The 16,706-nt window shown below is 36.4% G+C and overlaps 1 protein-coding gene across 14 annotated transcripts in view; it reads right to left on the reverse strand.

The window, feature by feature from the left end:
* Positions 1-4,402: 4,402 nt before the first annotated feature.
* The window catches only part of TNS1 (tensin 1), a 356,761-nt gene continuing 344,457 nt past the window's right edge, over positions 4,403-16,706 (reverse strand). For all 14 annotated transcript variants that reach the window (XM_039343171.1, XM_039343170.1, XM_039343169.1 and 11 more), the window contains 5 exons: positions 14,013-14,084; positions 13,276-13,444; positions 12,785-12,853; positions 11,236-11,268; positions 4,403-10,391 (listed from right to left, as the gene is read on the reverse strand). In XM_039343171.1, coding sequence (XP_039199105.1) covers positions 10,247-10,391; positions 11,236-11,268; positions 12,785-12,853; positions 13,276-13,444; positions 14,013-14,084 — 488 coding nt within the window. In that variant the 3' untranslated portion in view covers positions 4,403-10,246. The remainder of the gene's footprint in view (positions 10,392-11,235; positions 11,269-12,784; positions 12,854-13,275; positions 13,445-14,012; positions 14,085-16,706) is intronic.

A 16,706-nucleotide genomic window follows, 5' to 3' on the forward strand; every position in this document is an offset into this window, starting at 1 on the left:
TCAAGGAGAGAACCAACCTAGAACTAAGGAGAAATTTCCTGACAGTTAGAACAATTAATCAGAGGAACGACTTGCATTCAGATGTTATGAGTGCTCCAACACTGGAAGTTTTTGAGATTGGACAATCATTTGTCTGAAATGTTACAGCGTTTCCTGCTTGAACTGGGGATTAAATTAGAAGACTTCAAAGGTCCCTTCCAATTCTGTTATTCTGTTAACTCTCTTCCATTGAAATTCTTGTGTCAATTTTGTTGAACATTTCTGTTCCAGATAGCTTGATGTTTTTATTAAAATATCTTTATTTATGCCACAGACTGATTTTGATGCAAGTTCAGAGTAAATATACTAGTCATATCTCATGTCAGCTAGCTCTGGCAATTCAGTCTTGACTCTATACAGAGACTTAGACAGTAGCTTATTAAAGAAATTCTTTCAGGGTGAGAGAGAATTGACCATATCTGACCTGACAAAATGGCTTCAGATGGAAGTCATTGCATAACTGAGCAATTTAAATGCTCAGTCTGAGATTTCTCTGCCTAGACAGTGTAACACAAACAGTTGATGGAGTTTTGATAGGACACTGGAAAGGAAATGGACAACTACCTCTCTACCAAAAATATGTCAGGTTTTTGTGGATATGGTGAAGTTTCTTCAACTGATGATTCCCAAGCCCTCTGCATTCATTCTTAATTAAGACATGTTTTCATAACTGCAGATAGAATTACCAAATCCAAATCATTTTAATTATTGTTGGATAAAGCCTGATTTTTAAAGGAAATCAGATGCCTTAATAACCTGTATGCCATTGGATGACACAATAGACTGACTATGAAGTTATAAGCCAAGAATCTTTGGTTAAATCTTGCCAGAATGAACAACTTTTAAGTTGTTGACTGACCACCAGAGTTTGAATGTTTGCCCTAGTAAATCTCACTTCGCAGTCATTCTGGGGTATTTTTTTTTTTTACTTTTTTTCCCTAAAGCACGTCTTATTTAAATGCTACTCTGCTAGATTAACACATTAAGCTAGACCCACTTTTTAAAACCCAGTGTTTAATACAAGACATTAGTCACTATGGTGTATGCTATGTGAAACAAAATTATGGTTTAATGCAAAGTAGGAAGGTAGACATCGTTTCTATTTTAGCTTACTTTAATATTTCACTTGATATTGTTTTATATATTTGGGATCTTGTCTCATAGTGGCATTCAGAAAATGGAATTAAAAATAAATATCAAAACATGATTGTTTCCTTGTTTGTCCACCATCATCTTTTCACTTCAGTATGGTTTCATCTAATTATTGGCACATTTGTTGCACACTTGCTTCACATTTGCACAAACTTGGCTCATGCCCTTTGGAACATCTTACCACAGGAGGGGAGATCCACATCATCCATCTGGCCCTCCAGAAGGGCCTTAAACCTGATTCTGCTGGTTGGCTTGGGGACCCAATGGGGAGGCAATCTAGTGACAGAGAAGGTACCCCCTCCTTTCTGCTTGACCCCTTGATTTTTTACTCTGTATTTAACTTTTGGAATTTTAAATTATTTTGATAATTTTTATATCTTTTACTGCATTGTAAGGCACACAGAGTCACTTTGGATAACAAGATGGGTGGCCTATAAATTTACAGATGTTTCTTACATTGAAATATAGTATCTTGAACTGAGTTGTTGTATACTGTGTTACCACTGTAGCTTCCTATGACGTTGTGTAGCCCTTGTTTTAGAATTCAGGTGTAATAGATTTCCATCAGTTTCTTATCTTCTATAGAGGACACTGAAAGATCCATACTCATGTACAGTATTTAAAGCATTGGGAAATCATACATGTTCTTAGTAAAGGAAATAAAGCTTTGTGAGTGTTGTGTAAGATGAGTCCATCACCTTCTCTGGACCATTTTCCAAAGATTTTGCACCAAAAACATTTGTAAAAAGTGTGATGGAGATGTCAGACTGGACAACTTTGGTGCTTACTGTTATACTTGTTTATGTATAAAAGCTCTTCTGAAATTTGCATTGGTCTTACCAAATTAGTTTTCCTTTGAATCCTTTTCATCTGTGTTGAAACAGCAGATTCACCTCAAATTTCTCTTTGGCTAAACCTCTACTCATCTTAGTGTTTGGGTGTGTGAAGCTCAGTGGTGAATTTTGTGTAAGGTTGCAAGAGTGAATACAACCACCATCACAAGTACCCTGTGCAAGAAGTAGAGAGTCTTTATTCCTTCACTCCCTTAAAGTTTGAGATATAATTCCAACAATCCAGATACCAAGCTGGGTAATTCAAGCAACAGCATATTTGATATAATTGATTTGATTTAAAATCTTATTGTTGATAAAGCCACACTAGGATCTGCAATGAGTCACAAAATTACTGTACAAAGGGAAAGGAAAGCCTGGGTGGTAAAATATAGAAAACATGTAAACACATAAAAAGAGGGTTGCATTTGGGGTTTTTTTCCCCTTTCTTTCTTGCTACTCTCTATGTTATGTGTAAGTGAGCATCTGTATATTTCTGTCTGGATTTTTAAAAAATGGAGAGATGGAAGAAAGAAAAGAAACATGGTTTCGTATAGTCATAAATACTGGCAAGAAATCTGTAACAATAACAATAGTCCAGGCAAGTAGCAAAACAAACTCACTAAGTCATAATTTTAATAAGGATCTCCCCAGTTTATATTGGCAATTTTAATTACAGTCTTACTAGATATAAAACCAAAATCCATTGGATGCATTTCTCCCCCCCCCCCCGATATAAATTAGATGCTTGATTTGTGTTGTTTAAATTCAATTTGAAAGTTTCCATCACAGCAGTCATGAAGTAAGTTGATGATATACAAAGGGATTATTTGTGTAAGTCACAGTTTCCCAATCTTGGCAACTTTAAGACATGTGGACTTCTTCTGGGAATTGAAGTCCACACATCTTGAAGTTGCCACAGTTGGGGAACCCTGAGGTAAATGATGGTTCCATCTATTTGGGAAAGCTCTACTGTAGCAAAAAACACCCACCCAATCCTAAACACATTACTTGTTAAGTCTCTATAAATCCAGGGGGGGGGGGTGGTATTGATAGTTAAAAGCAAAATGTCACTTTTCAGTTTCTAGGCTCTTGACATTTTAAAGAATAGAAGATAGGGGATAATGAGATGCATAAATGAAAGATATGGACAATTATAGAAGCCTTAATAGGTATATTACTATCTCCTTATTACTGACCTCTGGATTTTGAATCATGAGGGTGAAAAAGTGGAAGAACTTTGATGGCAAGGCAAAGAACCACAGCTTTCAAAATATATGGGAATTATGAAAACAGTTGCAACAGAAGAAATGTTGATATTCATTGCCTTGCATTATACACGAAAACTTTTCCATCTATATATCTAAGGCAGAGAACTTAACAATACATAGGCAATCAACCTATTCAGTGATGATTCTGTCCCTACTGCTGTTAATTGACTTTTCTGAGAACAGTCAGGACAGACTTCCTCCCTTCCAAAATTATTTTTCTTCTATGTATTTATTACTCTAACACTATCGAAATCATGTACAGCATTTCATTTAAAATTCAAATAAAACTAAGCAAAAAGGGATATCTTATGAAAATATAAATGTAGAAAAGAGAATCACTAGACGGAATATTTCCTGATAGGAACTGATTTGACAAGTTGTTTTCTGCTTCTTCTATACCAGCGGCCCCAATATTTTGGGCACCAGGGACCGGTTCTGTGGAGAAAGGTTTTTCTACGGATCAATGAGTGCATGGTTTTGCATGCTGCCTGCATCCCTTGGGTGGGGCTTCACTTGTTTGTGTGGGCTGGTTGCTGGAATGTTGTGGACCAGTGCCGGTGCATGGATCAGGGACCCCTGTTCTATACAGCTCAAAGCAGTCTTCCACAGTAAAACTTCTGGAACACATTTTAAAATTATTTTTATATCTAGAAACTTCATAAATAGATGGTTGGTTGGTTCCTAATTCTGATTAAGGGATTATAGTCTGCTATATCCATTGTAACCTACAGCCAAAGAAGTGAAATCTGAGTACCGGTAGTTCTAGTGCCAAGCTGGACAATGTTCTCTTCGGACTGCACCATTCATTTTAAAATGCTATTATTCAGCAGTACATCCATAGGAATAAAAATTACTATTTCTGGAAACATAAGGCTAGGAAAGGGATGACAACCCACATCCCACCTGTTTCATGCTATTAGAAGTCAAGCTGGAGGAGCTTCAAGCCATTTGTTTTAACTTCCTGTTCAAATTAGGAAATCCAGAAAACAAAATTCTTATCAAAAGGATGTCCAGCCAGTATTTTAAGACATCCAGCAAAGGTCCTGAAGCCTTCTAGATAACTATGCATGATTAATATAGAAGACGCTACCCAAGAATGGCAAGAATGCGGATAATATAATTGTGTGTTTATTTGTTTAAACCACTTCATTTAACGCATAAAAGAAAGGTCCAGCAGTGGTTCTTGATCATGTTAGCGAAGAGAGAGTCTTGCTTTTAATAGTGAAAAATGACAGAGGGCAACAGATCAAAAGCTAGCATTTCAGATTACTTTTCAATGTGCCTTACATAGATATTCCATGAAGTCAGTGTAACATTTGCCCTGAAATTTAGCAGGATACATCTTATCACCAGCTTGTTCTTTTGCCAAATATTTCTTAAATACACAGCACAAAAATAACTTGAACAGAGCCTGTTTCGAATCAACCTTTTATGAACTATTCAGACTAATTACTGCCAGAAGATGTAACTCAGCTCTGTTTCCTCTTCCCATTTGTTTCTCCAGTGCATCCAGTTTAACTGCAGATGGGAACAGATATATAAGCTGCTTGTTGGGCTATTGGTCCAATGTGGCTGTTGTTTTTTTTTTATCATTGGGGCCAATGTCTGCCCCATAATTAAAGACAATTAGTGAACCGCGATATGAAAAAACATCCTGGTATGTCAACCTCCCTATTATAAAGAAATGATAGGAACTTATTCCTCATGTCTATATTGAGCTGCATGTCAAATAACCTCTATAAAAGAAGAAGATTATTTGCCAATGCCCGCCAGCTGCGTTAGGATAAAAAGGCACATTCTTGATTCTAACATTACTCTAATCCAAGCCAATTTGCTGCTTATGAGAAAGGGCAAGATGGCGGCTCCTTTAATCTACATTGACAAATCAGAAAATTGTTTTCCTTCAATACTGACACTGAGGATACGTCTAAGGACTTTATAGCAAGAGATGGGACTGAGAAGAGACAGGCTCCTTAATATTCTTCTGTCTGCTAAGGTTCTGTCCCAGTTTAACAAAGATGCTTTTCTTGGTTATAAATAAGCCTGGGCCTGCTTAAATGTTATTTATTTGTCAGATATTATTTATTAATGCTGCTGAGAAGGAAATTTAGAAAATAGCTACTTTTAGACACGAGACTTAAACAAACCACTGTGAGAGTTTCATACAATAGCTCGGAGGGAAGAAATGTTAAAGCTTAAGGTCGGTGAGTTTATAATGGCTTTCCTCCTGCTCTCTCTCACAAATGCAATATAATTTGGCTGTTTTACTGCTCAAGAACTTTCTTTAAATATCAAGCTACATATACAATTAGCAAAATCACCCAATTATTCTAAGACAGAATTTCAGAAATTGCCAGAGAAAATTCACCAGCAAACACAGTTTAAACAAAGAGTTTTTAAAATGGGGGTGGAGGAGCAGAACCACACAGAATAAATGTACAATGAAGAAAAGTGCATTTCAAATAGGTTTCTTTGGCAAGATCATGTAATACTCTGTGCGCAGAGGGTGCTTTGAGTGCATTCTGTATAAAATCCAACATCTTTTAAATCATTACATAACATACATGTGCTAAAATTACATTAGACCTGAGCCCCAGGTATTGGACGTGAAGTGGAGTGTTTTCAGAGAAAATCCCGCTTGCTGGTATCTCTAAAAACTCAGAAAAAAACCAACAGTTCTCTCAGGGTTTGAAGCTCAAGAAAGGCGAAGTAAATGGACCTGGACCAGAGGTTGTCTGCCCTGCCTCACAAAAGTTCCCTTTGTACCACTGATAAAAGTTGGATTTGTGATTAAATCCAAAAAAAAGAAGGTTGATATAGCCAGTCATTCACTCACATCTGGAGCAAATCACTAGATGAACCAGTGAATAAGGCACATGAATTAAACCAGCTTTTCTTCAATTTGCTGCTGTCTAGATAGCATGGTATGGGCACTCCTAGGACTCCTACCCCATGCTAATTGGGAATTCTGGGACTTGTCATCCCATTGAAAGGACATCGAATTAACGGAAGGTGGCTTAGCCTAGCCATCTCCTGTTTGAGATTCTAGAAAAGAAAGGAGATAAAACAGGATGGTATTGCCAACATTGGGGCAATAGAATGAAAACTAGTTGCCCTTTTCAGTTCTTATACATCCAAGACAATCCTTTCTGGCATGGCTGGACCATGCCAGATGATGGACCAGGGTCGAGTTTTTGAGTCTTTGGTCTACATCATCACACACAACTGGAGTAGCCCAACATGCCACTTGAGGAAAGTTTATTAAAAGCCATCATTTTCTGACCCAACCAACATATGCAAAAAGATTGTAGGGTTTACGAACAAGTCAGGTTTCCCATTAGTTCTAGAAATTGTCCTTTTGGGTATTCTGCCTCACATACACTTTAAGAGCCCTGGGCTGAGAGAAGGATTGAGAAGGTGATCTACATAAATTACAAGTTTATTCCTAAAATGCAGCACTGTCTTGATACAAACTGGACAAGCAACAAGCTATATAATGTGATTAGGCTTTGCCTCAGCAAGTAGGCTAAAAAGAGAGGGATCTTAAACTTTTCATCTTTAGCTTGTGAGTTAGTATAGGAACAGTGCACAAGGCATGGCTGGAAGCAGATATTTTGTTCACATGCATGTGCCTACCAATGTATTTACTTATATGTGATTACTGGATACTTATATCAGCTTCCTTTCATCTGAGTGTCAAAAAAGGCATGAACCATTAACTTTCAATATACTTTTCCTGTGACAAGGTAGCAAGCACTGAGGATGGGGACAATTCGGGAAGCAGTGAAAAAAAAATGAAATCTGAAAAATAGAGACTTTCAAAAAATATATATATTTATAATATTTATATATCTATATAGACACAGTCTTTTTCTAATTGGTTAATGGCAGGGTGACACAGTTGCAGGTGAGGGAGGGGAAATCATCTTGCTTGAATTTTTCAGAAGGAGAGAGACGTTTAGAACAAACATAAAGAAAAACTCTCGCAGTCTCCAGCATCCCATCTGGGTACGGATGGGGCTTGGAGCTTGGGTGATGGATGTCAAAAACGGATGTTCCCACTCCATCCAAGTACCTCTCACTCCGTCTCAACAATTCTCAGTTGCAAAACTCATGCTTTATACAACGATATCCAGAAATGAATCTCTCTTCACACACTTTCACACATACGCGCACCGTTATCCTGCATGTCATTCAACAATAAAGTACAAATGCATTCATGCTCATTTGCTCAGGCAGAGGATGAACAATGGGGTGGATGGTGGGGGGATGAGGAACATTGTATAATGACATTGCCCTGGGGCACACAATTAGAAGCTGCTGCTTTTACAGCATTCAGGAGATAGAACTGACTCATGTTTGGACACTTTGTTCAGGATGATCACGCTAATAATATGAAAGCTTTGTACTGTCATCATTCCCCAGACCTGGTATTTTCCAGCTATATTACGACTACAGCTCCCAGAATTTCAGGGGGGGAAATCCCAGTGCCTCTGGAGGTGACAGGTTAATCATACAGAGAATATTATATGGGGTAGGAGGAATGAAGGGAGCTGCAAAAATCAAAGATGAGAAATAAAACCAACAGGGCCAAAAACAAAACAAAAAAAATAAATACTTTGTGTAAATTTCATTTTTTTAAAAAAAAAATACTGATTAGCTTACATTATTTTGTCAGTATATTTCATACATACTTACATACATACATACATATATATATTATATAAGAAGGCAATGAAAATGCCGGGGGAATTTAGGTGACTGCACAACTCGCAAGTTGTCATACTGATTTTTAATGAATATTGCATGAGTTTCTATGAAGGGTCTCATCAACATGGCCTCCATCCCAAAAATGTTTCTGTTCTTCACTATTTTATGACCTATTCATGTCAGAACAAAACTGATGGAGAGACCAATTTCTATTCATGGTTTCTAGTGGAGGCCACTGAATTGTGTTGGCGCACATGAGTATGATGGAGACCTGCTAAGACTTAGGTCCTCCTTGCTAGTCTATGAGGCAACAATGGCTCTCCAATTATTTTAATCAGATCTTGTTGAATCACATTTGCAATTTCAGTAGCAAGTGAACGAAATTTATAGGGTTGGGTTTATTAACAGGGCATGGGGTAGAGGTTTTTTTATATTATTTCCATGCATGATGGGCTCTTCAGTGACCTTTTGTACCAGTTTCTACTGGATCAGTTGATATATAGCAAAACAACATGGCTTTCTTGAATCTACCCTAATGAAACGTTGACAATAAAGCCATAGGCAAATTGGGTGATAGAAAAAAAAACACTTTTTTATCCATTCAGCACATCTTTAAGCCTAAAATTTGCCAATGGTAGAAGTTTGGGAAGATAGTGAGAAATTCTCATTACACTACAGAAATTCTATCTGATAGCTCAATCCATATTATTCACACTCTCCTTGATAGATACCAAGCATGAACAGTTTACAGAGATAGTATATATGGCCTCCATTAGAAATGCCAAAAATCATTCTAGTACAAGGATTCAACCGTGATGTTAAATATAAGAAGATATATATATATATAACATTTTTTTCTGCAACTGCTACACTTTCTCATTTACTCTGGAAAGGATATGAAGCTGCTTTGCATGAAATGATAAAGGTCTCCCTTTTTATACTAAATGTCCATCTAGCATAACATTATTAGCAGATCAGTGCAAAAAATCTATTGTTTGATGCCTCCAAAAGCAAAAATAAAGTTTAATAATGCAAAACTAATGAACTAATTTAGCTACATACTGAACCTCCATACGGCCGCTACCTTTTTGAAATAGCTAGGGCCATGCTTAAATCAACAAGTTAAGTTTTTATAATGGTTATTCTTAATGACTTCAGAACAGAATTCCCCCTCCCAATTATTGGATTATTCATCTTGCCTTTGCTCTATTTCCATGCAACTTCCAAAACAATGTGTATCTCTCCAAAAGGATAAGTTTGGGCAGGACTGTTTTTATCCTAAACTCAAAAGGAAGTGCATTCCCCAACTCCTGGTGTTTTAACATTTCCAGGAAAGAGAGTCTTAGGATAATTTAGTCTGGATCCCATTCCTAGACTCTTAACAGATACTACTGTATTTTCTTTGACTAGCATGCTCCACAAATTATTACCGAAAAAGAGATTCTGAGCTCTGAAACTCTTTTGTATAAATTTTTAGGTGCACATGCATGTGGGGAATGAGTGTGACTACTGATTAAAATAAATACTTGCCACTTGCACTGTAACTCTCATACTGGTAACAGTTGTTCATAAGTTTTCTTTCAGGTTACGGAGACCTGTGACCTCAGGAGAATGACATACATATTCTGAATAGCCATCAGAGGCAAGAAGCCTCACAGTAAAGCCTCACGTTAAATACTGAAATATGTGCATATCACAGACAGACCACATGCATGTGCACACACACACTCATACAGACATACTTCATACTTTCAGCAGTAGTTGAAGCGGGAGCATTTGCTTTTAAAAAAAATGATTGCTTTTTTTTAGCATCTCTCTGGATATTATTTCCTGAAGCTCATATAGTCATGGGTATTTGAGTTGATTTCATTTTTGCCTTATTTTCTAAACAAGCAACTACTAGATAGACCTATCCCACAAAGATTACTAAGATTCATACTTTGGCCTGTGGGGCTGAATTCTCTGATTTTGTGCTGAGCCAAAAGCCAAAACTGTTTCCATCTCTTGATCTTGGCAGGGAAAGACAATGGTGTCAGTTCCTTGGTTTCTGCTACATACATGTGTTTGGTTGGTTTCAGCCTTCCAACAATTCAAATCACTTCTTTTTAATAAACCTCCCCCTTCCCCCCATCAGTTCACATCACTCCTTCACGAAGCACTTCCTCCTACAACTTCTCGGAACGACTCCAAGTCCTTCGACAAAATTCAAGGGCAAGAAGCCCCCTGCAAGGGGGAAGCCACAGTTCATCTCTTGTGAGAAGAGCCAAGCATAACTCTGGAAACAAAATTGACAATGGCAGCCGCTGGCTGATCTGGATCCAGCTCAGCAAAGAGGTGACAAACGTTGTCCGTCGTACTGCCTTGCTTCCTAGCCACGAAGCCAAAGAGTCTGCAGGATGACAAAGAAATTAAGGAGCGATAAAATCATGCCGGTTTGAGAGAAGACAGGAATTGCCCACCGCCACTTGGGATCACTACCGTACCATACTTTATGCTTGTATCAGGTAAAACTCTTTGACATTCCTTCTACCCTGCCATTTGAAATGTACGGGGAGTCAAGAGAAAATCACCGTTAATTAATATGTCCTTTATATTGCTATTCTTCTAATAAACATTTCCCAAAGTAAACGAAGTGACATATTATGTGTATTATATATTTTTCTTAAGTGAGCAATAAATAAAATCCAAGCAATCCTCAGAATTCACAGAAAACAGAAAATTCAACCAGAAGGATTTTGCTTAGAATATTCATACAGAATTAAATATCTCTAAGCTATTTACCTGAAGCTATAAATTTCCTTCACATTGTAATTAAATAGCTGACTTCATTCTGTGTTTATATATGAATATTTATCAGGAACAATTGGAGATGACTTCAACAGGATAGATTATGAGCCACAAAAGAAAGTCATAACTGTGTAAGCAATTTTGCTACAAAAGAGCCCTGCATTTAGTCAAGAATTTGTAAATGAAATGAAACTTAAAAACATGACCACAGGCTTATGAGAGGCCAGAGTTAGGAGGGCATATTTGGATTGTAAAAACAACAATTTAGACCAAAATTACTTAATTTAGCTTTTCCTTTTTTCTTAGGTTAGATCAATGTCTTTGAAAGTATCTTTGAAAGTTTTGGTAGCTTTAAGGACTATGAGAATGATCCCCTGTCTTATGTTGTGTGCGTGTGTGTGTAAAAATATCTCCTAATTTTGACACTGATCGAAGTAACAACTTACTTGGCAGCACCACCAGATTCTGATTTAGTCCACCTGAGGAGAAACAAACAAAAAACTCTATTTTGCTTTTATACGGAAGAAAATTTGACACTTTTTTTAAAATGGTGAGCTAGATACAAGAAAGTGGGAAGCTTTGAATGGAATTTCACTGATTCATTGTCAATAGATCTTTTCTTCTGTAAATAAATGACTACAGCTAAGAAAGGGGATGAAATTATTTTATAATTCTATACTGTTTGAAAATCTTTTATTGTCCCTTAACTCTTCTGATAAATTATCTGTTGCTTAAAATGTATTATGATCTGACTTTTAGAAATATTGAAAGAGTGTTCTGAAATTCAACCCTGAATCTCCATCACAGTGCTTAATGACTATTAAAAAATAAATGAAGAATGGTGTATTTCTCTAAGTCCTTTCCTATCATAAGCCTGCAACTTTATTGACCTACAACGAGTAAAAGTCAGCATTTTAGGTGCCTTTGACCTCAAACTGAGTCATCATTATTTTGCAAAGAAACGGATAAACAATTCTCTGTTCTTCATTGGCAATTTAGTTCTCTTCAGAGCTGAAACAAGTTGTGGGAGACATCTGTAAATCTCCACTGCTGTTGATAATTTCCTGCATATTTGTTTCAACATGGAACAATCTCATTTCTTGGAAATCAAAGAGATCTGGCAGTAGCAACATAGGGGAACAGATGTCTAATTACAGAGATTTCTGCTCAAACACAGAAACAAAGAATCTGCATGAATGATTAGTTCCTTTCAAGAGCACAAATGAAAATAGGATTCCAAGAATCCTGTCCTATGCAATTTCCCATTTTTCACCATTATACGTTCCTATTTTCCCATTCCAGCCAATGGTTTTTATTTATTCTGATACAGAAACATATCTTGTCATTTCCATCTCTCTGTGGGTTCAGGTAGAAACTGTAGCTTATAGTGAGGACTCTGTTGATATTTACAGAAGGTCTGAAATTAGTATAAATTAGATAATTTTAAATACACATTAATCCAATAAATGAAAATATTTGTAGCTCAGGGTTGAAATAAGGGGTTCTTGGTCTCTCTGAACTTTCTTGCTTGCAGATGTTTCATTACCCAAACAAGGTAACATCGCTACTGATGTTGGGTAATGAAACGTCTGCAAGAAAACAAGCAAGCTCAGAGAGCACCAAGGACCCCATATGTTAACCCCTTGAATGAAGTTGTTTGTTCAAAGGATTAGAAGCATTCTTCCAGATCCAGAAGTAGCAGAATCTTTGTAGAGATGGAAATATCCTAGAAATATCCTTAAGAGATTTTAATTGGTTCCATCTCCACCAGCTTTTAAATGCCAAACACCATGTTTTTAATTCACAATGCATTTTATTTCCTCTTTCAGTGTTGATGTTTCAACTTCTAAATTCTAATGAAAACTCTTTAAAGATATATAAGACATAGAGAATAAAAATACAAGAACATCTACATGCCCACATCTACATACATATTGCTTCCAGGAGTTTTATTGCTTAAGTTTACGGAAGAATTTAACAAACAGCTTCACTTACTTTCTGTCCTGTGGGTCCACATCACAGAAGGTGACAGTAACAATAGGGTAATGTCGTCTGAAGAACAGTCTGAAATGGAAATGGGGGGTAAGCATTAATTCTATAGCCATTTGAAGGCAAAGGAAGGTGAATCCATGCACACAAATAACTAAACCACCCCAAAGAAGCTCATCTACATGAGCAAGAAGGAAATTTCTGATAAGATGGCAGGCGGTGACAGTACTATATGGTCTGGATGGGCTCTATATTTTTAATATCCAGAACTGATGAAACACTTCTCAGTAGAGATTTATTTTGTTCAAAATGCCTTGACCTTTCTTTGATACCTTGCACATATTATTTCACTCAATGTGGCCATAGAGAACTCTGCAATATGATGCTAAGAAATATTGTAGTGAAATGAAGAACTTGAAGAACTTGTCACCAATAAGATACTAATATTGGTTGCACCCAGGCATCTCCAAACCCTGACTCCCATACTGTTCCCTTACTTCCTCTGATTGTCTGTTAAGGTGATGCCTTGTGTGGAGACTTTGAAGTGGACAATAGTAGCAGAGGGAGAGATGTCAGCAGCCAGCGTCTCAGTGATAGCTTTGGCGATGGCCTGAGGGCCAGTTAATGATTCCATCTCTACCGAGTTTATAAACAGCACGTTGCAAGCTGTGGGAGAAAAGAGGGAAATTGAGGCCAACATTTTTGGGTAGTAGAATGAACGAACAATGAAGCATACAGTCCACGGCTGCTTGCACTACAAGGAAAGTAACATGTATCAACATTCCCCTTTGGTTATGCTAACCAAAAATTCTACAACGAATACTGATGACACATATGTAAGCAAGGGAAGAGTGTTGTATATATATATATTTCATGTTTTTTTCTTTCACAAGAAACAATATTAAAAAGCTTAGTATCTGACTGCATTTCACATTATTTCAGTTTTTGCAGTGTCAGTTTGTGATGATTAAATTCCACACAAGTCAGAGTAAAATCTGAATCAGAAATTCTTTCATTCATTGATTGGATTCTTACTATTTCCTTCAATTCTACCCTCAAACCCAGCTCCATGAGGTAACTAGGCTCAGATTAAGTGGTTGGCTTAGTGATTCAGTGAGCTTCTTTTGCTTTATATGACTTTGAACCTGCAAATTCTTGGCAATAATCTTAACATCCTAATCATTTTAGATTTTCAGTTCACTTCATTCAAAATGAGTAATCTTAAATCGCTCACCTGCTCCCTGTTTGAGCAAATCAGTTGCTGAGCTGCTGGATGATGTTGTTTCTTTTGTTTCGTCCATAGGATCTTCAAATGAAAACACAGAGGAGGTTATTGTCTATAAATACACATCTATGTTATTTTTCTGGATTATATCTAACAATCCATATTTATGGAGAACATTCATTTTTATTTCAGATTTCTGGAACTGAATAAAAGGGTGAAAACTAAATTAACTTTAAAAGGGATTGTCTTGATTTACAATGCAGGGATCCAAAAACAGTATTTTTTAAAAAAAATGTTATTAATTTTTCTATTTTTATTAATAATTTTAATTACAATAGTAAAAGTTAATACAAACTAAACTTAGAGAAAGAGAAGATAATGCAAAGAAAGAAGAAAAAGCACAGGAAAAAAGAAAAAGAAAGAAGAAAAAGAATATAATAAAAAGAAAGAAATATAGAAAGAAATAACTTCCAACTTTCCTCACAAGTATAAACAAATTTAATAATCCTTTGCTCCCTATAAAATTAAACAATAGCTCTTTATCCCATATCAAATTCCTTATCTATAAACAAATCCATAAATCATCATTTTTTCAGTTCTGGTGTCAACAGAAAGTCCATAAACAATTGCTAGAGTATTACAAAAATATGTCTTGTTTTGAGCATTTAAAGCCAACTTTATGCTCCTCTTTTTACTTTTAACAGTCTTAAATTTTAATTCAAATGTTCCATCAAATATTGTTGTAGAATTTGACGTCTCTTTAATTCTTTATCCCATTACACAGATTTCTTCAGGCTGTTTTGTAGATGGAATGTAGGTGGAATAAGAACACATTTTCCAGATCACTTTTTTAATTTATCATTTATATTCCCCTTTTAATTTTTAAAAGTTCAGCCAGTTTCTTTTGTACACAAAAGCATCCTTTTCCAAATTATTCTCTTGGCCTGTCATTTGTAGCCCACATTCTATACTTTTTCTGTCTTAAGATTTTTCCACATCTGTCATTCCTTCATTGACAATTTTTTTGTAGTGGAATGTAATACGGATTCCCAGGAAGAAGGAGCTGCATTCCAGAGAAGCAAGAAATGGTGAAATTTAAATTAGATTAGATTAGATTAGAAATTTTGCTGGGAGGGAAAGAGTTAAGGCAGCTCCTACTTAAGGAATTCTCAGAGTATAATTTTAATAATGCAAGCAGTTTGCTTTAGTTTGGCAAAATTTCTGTCTATAGGTGGATATCAATAAAGGAAACTGTTCAGAAGAACCTGAGCAAGTCTTTCTAGGTTTTGGAGCTTGACATTTTAAACATAATCTATACAGAGAAGCAGACATCATTACTGACAGTGTTGATATTGTAGTAATAATTTTTGGCTTTCATTCTTTAAAGTTCTCCTTTTAATATATCTGATGTTATAAATATAAAATTTTATATTTCCATTTTTTAAGTTCCAGTATTAATGATCTCAAGAAGAAGCTTGCATTTTTTTCTGCTTTTGCTTAAAATCTTTAGCCCCCTCTAGTGTTCAATTTCTAAAATCATCACTTATCATCTGTCTGTCTGTCTATCTCTCTATCTATCTATCAATCAATCAATCATACTTATTAACCATCCATCTCTTTCAGAGAGGGGCTTTTACTAAGACTTGCAATAGACAGGATAGCCAAAATAAATCTGTTTATTTGGAATGAGTCCACATTAAGCACAGAGAAGACCGCTGGTTTGAAAGAGGGGTTAAAGAGACCTTCTACGTTAAGACTGGACAGCCCTCTCTCAACAGAGGGGGGGAGGGATACACACCACCTATGTCCTGTTTACAATACAATCCTTTCAGCAGTTCCAAGAAGAATCCTTCTCCATTTGCATTATTCAGGTGACCCTGAGGGCACAGATAAATCTTCAAGCAGCCTCAACGACTCTCAGAAAGAATACTAACGAGTAGATGACTGCAAGGAATATAAATCTTCTATCCTCCACTATTTGGTCAGAGCTGAAGAATCTTCTTGGATGAGAAGCAAAATGTCTTCAAGGAAAAAAAACAAAGTCCAGCTGCTTTTTGGAGGGAAAAACAAAGCACCTTTGGGACAGTTCCTTAGTTTTTATTGTGGTCATCAGCTCTGCTTTTCTTAATTCTTCTTAATTCTCCTGATCTCTGACCTCCACTGGAAGTCCCAAAAGATAATATTTTAATGGCTCTTAAGCCCTATAGGGAAAAGTGTATATGAATGTCACAAAAATGCCACTCAGCTGTTATGGAATAAAAATATATCTGGCTCTCAATTAACGATATGCCAGTAGAATCTGTTTATGAAAGCTGATACTTTAATAAATATAGAGAGATTCTTATCTTCTGTTCCTTCATTATAAGTCAGCAATCCCCAATGTTCTTGCTGGGAATGCCCGAACCTGGGGGAAGACTAACATATGGAACACTTGTGTTCTCCCTTATCTGATTAAAGGCTCATATCTGTCTGAAGAAAAGGGATTTGGGGATTTCTAACTAGGTCATCTTAACCAAAGTAGGAATTTCAAAGGGGAAGATTTTCTGTGTCACTGTATGAATATCTAGAGAAGAGATCTCCCTGCCTTTACCACAGAGGGACTATCTACTTGAGCTGTAGTGCAGAGGTGAGCATTCTCTACTACACTGACACATGCTCTGTGAAACAAACTCTCAAGAGAGATGCCAAATATTTTCACTAGAA

This window comes from Crotalus tigris, unplaced genomic scaffold, assembly GCF_016545835.1.
Source record: "Crotalus tigris isolate CLP2741 ecotype Arizona unplaced genomic scaffold, ASM1654583v1 scf7180000017834.3080900, whole genome shotgun sequence".
NCBI lineage: Eukaryota > Metazoa > Chordata > Lepidosauria > Squamata > Viperidae > Crotalus > Crotalus tigris.